This window comes from Homalodisca vitripennis, chromosome X (assembly GCF_021130785.1).
Source record: "Homalodisca vitripennis isolate AUS2020 chromosome X, UT_GWSS_2.1, whole genome shotgun sequence".
NCBI classification, from domain to species: Eukaryota; Metazoa; Arthropoda; class Insecta; order Hemiptera; family Cicadellidae; genus Homalodisca; species Homalodisca vitripennis.
Genome location: NC_060215.1, coordinates 92,259,303 through 92,273,562, shown reverse-complemented (window position 1 = coordinate 92,273,562; position 14,260 = coordinate 92,259,303). Strand labels below are relative to the sequence as shown.

The 14,260-nt window shown below is 33.5% G+C and overlaps 1 protein-coding gene across 1 annotated transcript in view; it reads right to left on the bottom strand.

Annotated features, from left to right (window-relative positions):
- LOC124369448 (nucleoredoxin-like) overlaps positions 1 to 9,068 on the bottom strand; it is a 59,852-nt gene extending 50,784 nt beyond the window's left edge. Inside the window, exon 1 of the mRNA XM_046827454.1 lies at positions 8,648 to 9,068. Coding sequence (XP_046683410.1) covers positions 8,648 to 9,019 — 372 coding nt within the window. The 5' untranslated portion in view covers positions 9,020 to 9,068. The remainder of the gene's footprint in view (positions 1 to 8,647) is intronic.
- Positions 9,069 to 14,260: the final 5,192 nt, after the last annotated feature.

Here is a 14,260-nt window from a genome sequence, read left to right as displayed (position 1 = left end):
ATTCAATAGATTATCCCACCACTAACTTTATTCTTCCGTTACATATGAACACAGCGTTCCACAACCCAGGGTTGCATTGATATATCTCGTACTATAGTAAACTACGTGATTTTAGCTATGAAATATAGTATGGGTAAGAATGAGAATCAGAAATAACTTATCAGAGATAATTTATACTAATCGTAGCATTGTTACATACTGTGTTTCTTCTCGGTACATGTTTGCGTTACATAGTAATCTAGCACCAGACATAAAACAAAAATGACGAAAACATTGTGATTAATAACATGGTACAACATGAACACAAAATGGCAGAACATACTTGGGGGAGGGTCTGATAGGGAACACCACGAGCACAGGCGTGGAGGATTCGATGGATGCAGGGTTGAAAAAAAAGTAAAAAGAAATGTTTTAAACAAAAACTAGCTTTTATTTACAGTCTATTTCTAATGGGTTAAGGATGTAAATTTAGGATCATACAACAGTTTGTGTATTTTAAATGGATGAATAACTATACGAAGAGAAAATTGTTCTGGGTACATATAAGCGTACACGTTTAATGTCGTTATTAAAATAATTAAGCAAATTTTGAGGAAGCCGTCTAGTCAAATACTTACGTCAGGACGGAATCGTTGATTAAAATGCATAAAAAACTTTAGCTACAAGAATATAGAAACAAAAGTATAAAATGGCTGATTCCACATTCTTTTTCCGACGAGGCCGTAAGCGAGGGGGGCCAGGGCGAGGTGAGAGCAGATCCGCGGCGGAGCGAGACAGGCGGGGTTGCGGGCGTGATAACTCAAGATTTATGGCTGGGGGAGCGATCGCAGGGGGAGGAACTTTAATTGAAAATAGTATTGATTGGGGTAAGGTGTACATCCACGCAACGTCCAAGTAGTAGCAACAAACACCAACAAGATGTGTGGTGGAACAAACACTAACATGAAATACCTGGAAATTGTGTGGTGGCAGTGGCAACAAACACTACTACGAAATACATAGCTATTGTGTGGTAGAAACAAACCTAACATGAAAAGTCTGAACAACCTAACATGAATTGTGTGGTGGCAGTGGCAACAAACACTACTACGAAATACATAGCTATTGTGTGGTAGAAACAAACCTAACATGAAAAGTCTGAACAACCTAACATGAATTGTGTGGTGAAACAAACACCAACATAAATTAAATACCTTAATCGTGTGGTGGAAACAATAACCAGCATAAAATCACTTTTAAAATCTGTGATAGAAATAAACACCAGCACGATCTAGCCGATCGTGCCTATCTAGCTATCTAGCACGATAGCCTATTTCATTCAACATTGTGTGTAAAAATAATAAAACAACATGAAATACTATAAAACGTCACTGTGAAATACCTTTAAATCAAGTAGTGGCAATAATTAGTAACAACAAACACACGAATAAAATATACTATATGTACATGCAATAAACCACTTCACTATACGCTGTGCATACAGTGACAAAAATACTCATATGTACATTGGATAAAGTAGACGAGAGCCGATTTCCATCTAGTTCTTGTGAAATAGGTAGTAAAATATATATTAAGAAAGGTATCTAAGGGTTAAAATAACAAATAATTTATTTTTATATCATATTTTTTAGCATTAGATTCATACAAAATCAATGATTCGCCAATTAATTAAAAGTTTCCAGTAAATAATAGTGTATCTAGTTGGCTGACGCTGATATCGATCGCTGATGACTCTGACGATGACGACTGTCGGTAAATTCCTTCTGGCGTAGTAACTTTGTCCCAATATCAATCTCATTGTTATTAGTAGATTTATCGAATTCAACCAAAAATTTTAACTAAATCAGACGGTACGCATCACTTGCCTTGTTTGAAATCGAATTTGTAATTCTGTATTGTAAAGTCTTTCAGTGTTGTTAAGCCTTGTAATAAAACGTTACCATTCACAAAACAACATTTAATCTACTCTCCTTGTATGTTCAATGCAGTTCCAAAATTCAAACCCGGGAAATCTGGGATGTAAGTGGGATGTAACACAATAAGGGAGAAATACTATGGATGTTTCTTCGCCGCCAAAACCCGTGAATAAAACTTAGCCAAATTTCTGCCATATTTTTTAAAACAAAATTCATAGGTTAAGAGATCGGAATTTGAGTTTTGTATACTGTAGAGAACCCCTTTTTAGGGCTCAAGTCGGTCTTGAACTTCCTATACTGAATATCGTCTTTTCATTTGTCTAAAAAAATATGTATATAAAGATTGAAATTACTTATCTTTTACTTTTTTTATACGGAATATTAATAACACTGTTTTGACAACTAACATAACCTCTTACAACATTAGTAAACTATATACCGCCCATCGAGGACAATATCCATAATAATAAATTGTATAATATCGATCATTCCAGTACTTCTGTTCCGCTCTTCCTGTTTAAATGTATACAAAAATCATATTAAACACTGATGATCTTGGAGTTTTCCAAAACGTTTAGAATTTGGAAAAACTCACATCGTAGATGTCTTTATGATTCTAAATATCATCAAATTAGAATCATATTATATTTACAATAATAAGTTTCTTTTCTAGGTTCGGCGACATCCAATTTGCATGGCAGGTAGTTACTAAGTGATTTATTAAAAAAAGATAATAACGAACATTTCCCTAATTACACCAGGCTAGATTTTGTATTCAGCAAGTAAACCAATTGTGATAAATAAGCAAGCACTGAGGAGAGAACGGAAAACTAAAGAGGGGGAGCTGGAGTAGGGGACGTGAGATGGGCCCTACACTCATGCAGCACCTGTGACTCTATAACTGTCTCTGGTTTCCCCCTAAATTTACACAGCAATTCAGGAGAAGCCCTGTGGTAAAATAACTGTAAGGCCTGGCGGTATATTGTAAAAAAAAAAACTAAACTAAACTTATATCTTAAAAGATAGATAGATGCCAAGTGACGTAAATCTTAATTAACTATCTTGGCTCTATGTTGCTCAGAACTGGGAAATGTCTGCTTGTGAGTAAAGGCACACAATGAACGCCATCGTACAAGCTATTGGAATAAAGAATTTCATTGGCAATTGACGCAATCATCAAGTTCAATTCCTAGTACAATTGGTTATGCCTTCCTCCTCCTCTTCAGTGCATTTATTTAGTCCAAAGGAAGAAAACTAAAAGTGTTAAAGTTGTCAAAGCGGTAACTTCTCGAGAACTGACACTTCTTTTATTCTTGGTTTAAAATTACGTTATAGTTGAAAAATAGAGTGTCATGTCTTCAGTCTACTACCCTAAAACCAGGAGAGTGAAAATGATAAACAATAACTCAGAGAGATTTGCTATACAATCTTTTTATTTGTATGCTGGACCCAATAAAAAGAACAAAACCTGTAAAACCACAAATGAAGTCACTAATCATCAATAAAGAAGAGGCATTTTAGCAATTTGAAACAAATTAACGACATACGAAAATATAACGTAAAGAACCACAATATTGTTAAATCATAATAATCAAGTTCCATAACAAACACAATTTTAGAAGTAATATCTAAAGTTTTAAAACATTGTTAATATCAGTAAAACAATTATGTACATGTCTCATAATGTATGTTAAATAAAACCAGAAGTTCGTTCAATAGATCCATTTACATTAAATATCAATTTCCATGTGCTTTTTTATTTGATTACATGTTTATAATAAACTATTTAGTTTTCTCCCAGACCATGGACAAACATTCCAAAATTCATGATTAGAATTTCAAACTAATGAATAATTTGATTGCTTACCATTTTAGCTTTTAGTTGCCGTAATTTGAATTCTCTGTCTATTCAATAAGAATCATCCTATCATAACCATCTTTATATTACTATGATTGCTCATCCACTCTTATTTATATCAACATTGAATGTTAATACACTCACTTTAGCTCTGTGTGTACTGCAGGTGCAATAAACAATACCAGTTCACGTAATATTTAGACCACACATGAGGGAATTCTATTTGCGCGTTTAGGATAGTGTACATACTACATTCTACTGGGGTACATGGTACATAACATAAAATGAAGTGTTTTGTTAAAATATGTGATAGTAAGAGCGTAATTGTAAAACACGTTATAAGACGTTAGACTCTGGATTTTGAGATAGAGATAGCACAGGTTCAAACCTTATCTTTGTCCGAAGCACTTTTAATCAGTTTTTTCGATCTTGTACTGTACTGATTCTCCACCTTATTTTGTTTTATAAAATCCTCACACAGTGGAACATTAGGATGGGCTGAATAAGGTTCAAAAATGTATCAGTGATTACATTTTTTTAGAATGAATTTAATCGTCCTCACCTTATTTTGAAAGTTCACATTTTCCAACCATCATTTGCCTACATAAATTTGGTTTGAATTAATATACCGTACAGGGTTTTAAACTATCCATTGATATCTATCAATCTGGTGCGACTTAAGTTATGTTCTTAAGAGAAATTAAATATTCCTATCATGCATACGTACGAGTGAGAAAGGATTCATTTTCATCATGATCTGATGTTCAAAATGTTTAATTTTATTTATTAAAATTTTAAAATTATTTTATTAAAACAGTTTAAACAACGTCGTGTTGAAGAAACATTTGGAAATTTGAAGGAACTCAAACACTTTCACTCCACGTAGTTTTCTTTTCCGAAGAAGGAAGCTCAAAAGAAGTAGAGTCTCTTTTGAAATCTTGACACAGACTATTTTTATTCTCCATCTGATAATTAATTATAATAGTAAAAATAGAAAACCACAACATTATCGGTTTCATCTGTATTTTAAACAACGACAGCCTAGCGTCACGCCGCGCCGCTCAGACCCACAGTGTCTCTCTCTGATAATGATCTAATAAAGCCAAGATCTAAGCCATGGCTTACAGTTGACAGGCGAAGACATAAACAATGTGTGCTATTTCAGACCAGTTGAGGGTGACTCCTAGCACAACACCTTTAAAACATTTCAGTTATAATCACGATGCCATTGACTATCTTCACGTCAATAATACCTGTACTTATCTGTATAGCTTATTTATTAAGGACCAGAAATGTGCCTTTTATATTTAGTTGTTGATCTGTGCATTTACTTGTGTAATTAATTCGGAGGAAATACATTTTACGCCACAACATGAAATTTAACGTTTCTTTAATGTTGTATTTAGCGTTTCTTTGTATTAAGAAAATTGTCGGTAGCAAAATTAATACTAACGTAATGGAAAGGGATACCTGGCTGACTACCAAGCGAGGTTTGTTTGGCCTCTCATGTCTCAAGTACTGCAGGCACTTACAAGTATGTTGCAAAATCAAAAACTTACTTTGAAAATCATTTCGAAAATTGTCCGGTATCTACTTCTGGCTCGCCGGCAGCATCATCCTTGGTGATGTATTGGGTTTAACTCAGATGTCAACAGGTATCAATGGCAAATATCTATTTGTTTGAAACCTAAATATAATTTTTTGCAGTTTATTACTGACGATGGATAGTTTGATAGCATAACAGGTTTTCATACATTTGCCATCGTTTATGTAGTTATGTAAAAGTACGTAATCTTATCTTTCAAGGTTTTTTGACACTTGAGGAAGATGATAGATTGCGATCCTTAAAATGTAGTGTTGAAACGTCTTGTCCTTCTTCTTTGTATTTGTAAAATTAACGATGGCACATTTTCGATGGCATGTTATCTTATCGAAATATACCATTCAAACCACCCGTACTTTACTTCTATACTTTTAACCACCCTTTAATTTTCATAAATAAAAATATACAATAGTTTGTAAGTAGCATTAATTCCGTTTTTCTCTTTCTTAACAGTCACAACAAGAAAGGTTATAATAAAAAGTTTCAGTTACCTTAAAACAAATATTGTAAAATATATTGAACCACATCATTAGTTGTAAATAAATCCTAAATTTGCCATTATATTTTTCACTATTAAAACCTTCAAACTTTTATTCAAGATTCTTTAAATGAATGGTAAGGTTAAGGTTATTTGAAACTCTTATGTCAATGTGTAACGGCATGGGGTCATTCTTCTCATTAACATTGCTTTTTCTGATGCAACACAGTTTCCTTATCTGTGCTGAGATCACGAAGCATTCATGTAAAACAAGACCTTTGTATTTCAGTTTTAATTATGGTGCAAGAGGAATCCAAGACAAGAGACTAAATTAAATGATAGAGTGGTATTGCACGTACAGTAACGAGCTGCGCTACGTATTAGCGTAGACAGAACTTTGTCACTACGTTGCCGGGAAACCTTTTAAGTCATTATCCGCATCCTCCCCCGTGTCGCTGTCGTGCCGCGCTCGCCTCTGCGGAACTGATCCGATCTCGATGAAGGCGGCTTTTTAATTACCGTTGGAATATCCCGGGTCAAAGTTCGGGATGCCGCTGGCTCCGGGTTTGCCGAGAAACGCCTCGGCAGCTCCACTTCTCTTCAGCCGAGCTCAACCTCTTGTATGTAAGTCATGCATTAAAGTATTTATCAACCCAGTCTTACTAAACAAACAAAAATGTAAATATCATTTTATAATTTTAAAATAATTGAACAATTATTCACACAGTACAAACACATTGACTTCATTAATCCACTGATCTGTTGTATGAAAATATTTACATTTCTGCCTGTCTTTACTATAAAATATACATCCTAAGTATTACGAATGAAAACACACACACACACAACACATTAAAACACGATTCCTACAGGATGAGGTGATTTGTTTACCGTTTTTTCTAAAGTGTTTATTCCTCAGAATGCTACAGTTTCTGAACAAAACTCATTAGTGAGCCAAATAATTATACAGAATAAGGAATCAAATAGTAACTAACTGTAGAATCCAAGTCACATCTGTTTTGGTCTGTTACATCATCCCTACTCCCGATAAGATAAGATGCTATGATAAGACAAGATGATATGATAAGATGATATGATAAGATAAGATAATCTCTCCTATTCCCGGCATCCAAGTATTAACACTCAATCAATGACCAGCTCTGGTGTTTTGGTGGCCAGCACAAGAATAGAGAACCAAATTTTAATTTATGATCCGGGACAGATCGATGGTGGTCTGATCCTATTATTATCCAATCCTATACCCGATATCCAATCACCAGTCCTCGTATTTGGTCGCCTGCACCCCAGAACTAAGTTTAAACATATCCGAATCACCTCAGAATAGGTCTGATCCTGTATTTTACTTATCTCTCCTGTACGCGGTACCAACTTACCGGAGTTATTAGTATGATCTTTTATTGGTAACATTGGCATCCAAATTATGCATTAAGGTTTCAAATTGTGTTCAGATTATTAATGAAAACCTCAAAATGTTACCAATAAAACATTTAAGCATGAAAAACATAACTTATACATACTACAAATCGAACTTAAAACGTGCTTAATTCTTTCGAACCGTTAACGTTTAAAGTGAGATGAAGTTCAATTTCTAAGACAGATATAGTCAAATGTTTTAATAATCTCATTGTGTAAGTAATATTTTGACGCGGTAACCAAACTGATTGCTAGTTATGATCCCGGCCGCCTAAGTCAATGATCAACAGTTTACATGTTTCAAGATTTAAAATTGTACCATGAGGTTTAATATAACTTTTTCTGTAAGTACATTTGAAATTCATATGGAATCCGAACCATCGATAGGTAACTGTCCGAATATAAGGATAACAAAAGTCATAGATGGATTTTAAATACTGTTTTTTCTCATCTGTAAAGGTAATTTTAGTTTTTAGTAGTAATTATACATCTTCTAAAGGTAAACATTGTCTTCGCGCTAAAAGGATATTTTTATCCACTCGTTAGACCGTTTTACATTCTTAAAGAATTGTGTATGAAGTATACATAATATTAATACACAGTAAATGTTCAATCGCATCCAAAATATTTTATTTTACAGTACGAACGAGAGATTGTGGGTAACGAAGAGTGTAGGGACGTGGAGTGAGAGGCGTGCAGAGGTGTACCCTAGCGCAGTTGTAAATATTTACGCTTGAATTTATCGCAATGCTGTTGCCGTAGTGGAGTGTTGCGGTGTTCACTGCAGCGCCTGCTTCACTAATAAAGTCAACGAACCTTTTTAAACTTAAATAAAGGATCTGTGAATGTTTTCAAATGCATACTTACATTACTTGGAACACTCACAGTTTGCTGAACTCTTATGAAACGAGGTGGTTTGATACTGAGCTTTGGAATAGTAAATAGATTTACTTTATTTCCTAAACCTTTCCGTGGAATGTTACAATAAACTTTCCTTGAACTTTAAAACAAAAAGTGAAATATATAATAATGCTTTACAATTTGGTTTAATTTCTTAAATTTGATGAATTTTGTAAGTTTTGTAACTGTGATTCTCGACTAACTTTTGTATTATACATTTACATTAAAGTAAATGTGCTCAGAGTGTGTGGACGCTTAACAGGTACTCTCGTAGTCTTATTCGTTATCACAGTTTAAGCGTATTTTAAAACACGCCGCTTACTTGATGCGCTCTTAATTTAATTCAGTCTTATTTTTATCTCCAATACGAAGGATTAAGAAAAAACTTAAGTTAAATAACTTAAGAAATAATCAAATAACTTGTTACGAATGTGATATGATAGCCGGTGCATGCTTACCCACTTAACCTCATCGTCGATAGGCATGGTGTACCATGGGACTCCGATGTAAGACTGGCGGAACATCCGGGGCAGATCGGGATCTCCACACTGGCGGAACCCGACCCACGGGGGGATGAACACCTGCACCACCTCCAGTCGAGAACCTCCAGAGTTGACGGAGTTGTAGAGGTCCAGAAGCGGCTTGACCGAGGGATCTTCTGAGTCGAGGTCCGTCAGAGCGCGGAAGTAAACCCCGATGACGCGAGACTCGTCCACGGGTTTCTCGGTTACCAGGATGTCCACCGGGCAGAAGTCTTCAGGATCGCCGGCGACCGAACAGGGCCTCACCAGGCGCTCGCCAAAGAACGAACGCAGCCAGTCGACGGCCATGGCGAGACTGACTGAGATACCACGTGTTGTGACTGCTGTCAGAGGAAGAGGGAGGAAGAGCGAGAGAGCGCGCGCGGCCCTGGTCAATAATGGCCTTACTTCCCCTCTCCTCTCACTCATACGCTCGATATGAGGGGGAGGGAGCGGCGGGCGAACGGGTGACATGACACGGACACCTCATACTCGCAGTTGGTAACTCATAAGTAGCAGTTGCAGTTATGTCCCATCCTGAAAACTTTAATTTAGACTTTACTAAGCAAACAGAAAATAATTTAAAAATTATAACATCACTTTGTATGATGAAAAGTAGAATGAATTAATACGTAGAATATTACTAAATAATACTGATGATTTGAACTACTAGAGTAAAATTCGTAGTTTGAAGGCTTTAGTTTTTCCGTACTCCTAACTAACTTTCCGCAGTTCCAGATAATCCTTTGCATTCTTACTAATTTTTTGTAGTTAATAATACTATAGTCAATGATTTGATACCTTAAAAATACACGGTTGGTTAAACTAAACATTTTGTTATAATTATGGGGTTTTCCGTATTATGGTTTTTACCTCTTTGCAGTACATTTGTGAGGCAACCAAATTTTTGTTGGGATATTGTCCATTTGTAAATTATCACGTTTGGTTTTGTTTATAAAATCGTATATCTAATGAATATTTCAAAAATGTTCTATAATTTTGATTTGATCTTTACTACTTTCAAAGATTGTTTTGATGAAATAATTTACGTTACTAATATATATTTCGAGGGATAATCAAAAATAAGATCTAGTAGAATGGTAACCTGAGACAGCAGCCAATGGTCCACGTTACCGATAAGAACGTGTTAAATTCTCCAAACAAAAATGAACTTTGAAATAGAAGACAAGAATGGGTACAAAGGAAAATTAATTTAGCTACACATTTTATATGATCAAGAGGCATAGGCATAACATTATAATTATTTAAAGAACACAAAGAAAAGTAGCCGTCTTGTTGTTATGTTGTTATTAAAACTTTTGTTGTTAACTGGCATTTCAATGACATACCATTTGACCTTGTAACGTTATGTGATGTATATGTACGCATGGGTTTTTATATTTGTTTTTGATAGTGACTTAAAGTGTTAAATCTCGTAGACGTTAAGTCAGTTATTGAGTGTTCTCTGTCCTCAGCTTTTGAAATTCAAACAGCACACGTTCATGTTTTAGAACCCGCACACTTGTATCCCTCATATAAAAAAAGAAATACGTAATTAATTGATTTAACCATGGGTGTTCCGTTAAAGTTGTTGATCTGTTTACCTATTGCCTTCAGCAGTTTGGCCATACAGCTTTAACCAGAATAAATACACATTATCTAAATAAATGTAATCAATCAACCATGACAAAAGTGCAGGGACCAATGAGAAACATCAGATTATTGAACAACACTATGAGTATAATACTACGTAGAAAACCGAATACAGATCGAAGTGTGTTTCACTAGATAACACTACAGTTAACATGAACATACCATTCGTTCGTATTGATAAGGTTCAGAATCAAATACTAATGTAAATACGCGCTATTTAAAATTTATCTGGGTGAAACTTCCCCTCAGTGTGGTTTTTGCGGGCTGGAGCGAGAACGGTTCGATTACTCCACTGATTGTTGGCCCAACGGCCTTCTTTATTATGATATAAAGGTTCGATTGCTCCACTGGCTCGTTGACCCAACGACCCTATTTGTTTAACTTCTTTAAATTGTGAAAATAGGTTCGTTGTCCCAAGGAACTCTACAGATTTAATTTACTGGTATAGGTTCTTTAGGCTAACGATTAGTGTTGTATCAGTAAGTACTATTGTATCGGTATTAGTATTCATAAATGTTATAATAAGATGACATGTTGTTTTTATCATTAGTTATTTAATATTTATATAACAAGTTTGTTATAAAATAATATATAAAAAGTTATTTCATATGTAACAAAATATTAGGTTGTTACATTTCGTTGGTAGTGATTTGTCCAGTTAATAAGAAGTCAGTAAAAATGTGTTAAAATTGCATAAAATGTGTCAGACTTTCACGTACTTGTTTTACAAGTTTAATAATAATTATATATATACATAATAATTATATATATATATATATATATATATATATATATATATATATAAAATACCTTAAATAAGATGAAAAACATTTGCAATATATGTTACATCTTAACCGGATTATTTTTTATTATCTATAGATAATGGTTTTGTATGTTAGATTCCTCAGGATATATATTCTTCAACATCTTGTGAAAAAGCAATTGTTGCGAAATATACAGTTATAACTACAGTTAGAAGCGTTATTTACATATTTTATGGCGTTTGGCATTTTACACAAGTTATTAACTCATTATTACACATGAATGCGACTTTTAACAATGGTTATGTGCAGTTCAATGGATGAACCGCTCATAAAGATATATTGCAATCAATTGAATTCGCAATATTAAAAATATTACGTGGATATTTAAGTAATTATGTCTTTCAGTTTAGAATGTTGGAGAAATTAGGTTGGATAATTCCTGGTATAGTTTGGAGATGAACAATTATCAAATAAACATATTATATTTCATGTTTGTTGTATTCCGTCTATATTTGTGTCTATCACGTTTTATAACAAAAACCTGACTATAACATATTACACACAGTTGAATATTTAGTAAAAACTTGTATAGCCGAGGTCATCGTTTTACTAGACAACTATTTTTTTAAACATGCAAATTCCAAATCAAATGTTACAAAAACTGATCAAAAACATAAATAATGGAAAAATAGAACATAAGATTTCTACATTAACAAGTACCGATTGTATTTATCGATTACTACACTACCAATGACATAAAATAATTAAGGTTGACTGAGCTTTCGAGCAGGACGTCATGATGTTACTAGCATTATTTAACTACATTCAATTTAAATAATTTCATAAACATGAATATTCTTTTGAAACAACTTAAAATGTATGATGCTTAAAAACTATATCAGGGCTCCTCTTTCTTACATACACTTATTCTTTTATATTTAAAAGAATTATGCAATAAATCTAAACTATTTTACGATTTGCGATATTATTTTGTGATAGTGAATCATTACTGGAAATATGTGAGAAATAATTAAACAAAAACACCTTATAAATTGATCACGTATTAGTGCCGTTTGTACAAACTAAGATATCCATAAAGATATTCCTCTCATACTTCCAGAGTTTTTGCTTACCTTACTTTGATAATTAAATAAAATGTGCTACGAAACTCAGCATTCCAATTAAAATTAACTGTGGGCATGACATTTAAATCTGTTTTCAATTATAAATGTTTAATTTACTATCACAGAATCTAGCATAAACGTACTCATGAAACAAAGAAACGCACTTAATGTCATATATTTAGTGAAATTAAAGTAGACTATTATGAGAAAGAGGTTTACTCGAAGATTTACATACTAACTTAATAAACCTTTTTTTATTACAAAACACCTGTCATTAAGGTGTCACTTCAGATATCTACATTATAAAATATTCTGTCTGCATTGTTGACCATAACTTCGGCCCTATTATAGGCGTATAGATTTAAAAGCCTCTAAATTGCATCATTTCATATTCTATTATTACAAAGGTATCTTTTGTTTCGGTAATTTCTTAACTGGCTATTGCCCATAGATCAACACATTTTTTATCATTCTGTATTATTTATCGAGTTATACTACTGTAAAATTATGGACCTAGATTTTATGTTCTCTTGGATATTTTATAAAAATGCAACTTACGTATTTAGACATAACCAAAATCGTCACTGATTACTACAATTTATTGTGTTTACGTATTTATAATTTGTGGTGTGAATAAAATGAAGTTACTTCTATGAAGCACCTGAGGTTAAGAATATTGTTATTTCTAGGTGAATAAACAAGTTATCAACTCATAACGCAGTTGCTGGATGGGTGGAGAAATATCAGAAAACAGTATTGGGATTGCTCAGCAAGCAAAGTGATTCTATTTATTAAAATTAAAACCAAATAATTTCATTAAACTTCCAAAGTAGGAGAAATAACTGTATTTCGTCTTCACCACCCAATGGCTGGGTTAGCTCATGCCACGTATTTCTTTCATGCATACAAAATAATTAGTAATTCAGTTTTTATTTATTATGCCCGACTGTTATTTTGCAGCAATTTAATTTTTAATCTTATTTTTACACATTAGATTTGTGGTAAAGAGAATTAGATATAAGCGGAATGTAAACACCAGTTGCGATGTGTGTGAACTATGATTTTTTTGAAATACTAGTATCAAACAAAGAGAAACTATTTAATAACACTGTATAAGCAATTTAAAAAAATTATTACAGATTTTAAAACAACACTTGATTTCAGATGTTAAAAGTTGTTATGTCAGAATTGGTTTTGGCATTATAAACATTGTATAATTCAGGGTATTAAATTTAAAACTGATCTAATATGAAATCTGCTTAAATCAACAGGGGTTACGCCAGTGGATTAATGTAAATGAAAGTAATGCTAATTATGTTCTTATGTACACAACGTTAAGAAGAATATAGTTTCTTTAAAAACGTAAATATATACACTGATAAAAAGATTACAATGAATACTGAAAATTGTTGTATTAATCTCAGGAATGAAATTTTAAACATTCATTTTAAGGAGAAACCGGCTTCCTTTAACCCTCGTGACCATTGCCCTTTGCGAGGATCTCATCAAACAGAATAAGTCGATACAGTACAAGACTCTCACTCTCAGGTTTGAAATCTTACCTCATTATGTCTTACCGTTAGAAAAGAGGTTTCCGTTTTATTTAGTTTAGAAAATTATGGAGTTTCGGCCCTGACGAAAACAAACAGATTATTTTGTGATGAGCGATCAATGGTAATCACTGAAGTCAAGACTACTTTGAGCCAGTTATACGGTTTAAAATTTAGCCTTTAAATATAATGTTTGAACAGTGTAGGGAACCGCGAGGTTCCAACGTCTTTGCTTGAGGTTGGACGGATGAAGAGGAAAATTTTCAAAGCAGACATAATTTAAGTTACTGATCTAAACATTATTACACTGTCATGAATAATATACTAATGTAAGGGGGGAAATACTTCAGTTAATCTTAATGGTTTTCAAACAGCTTAATCAATACTTAGACGAGAGTGTTCCGCCCATAAAAATGTAATATTCAGGGTTTATTATGACTACTCTAGGTATCTCGTCTT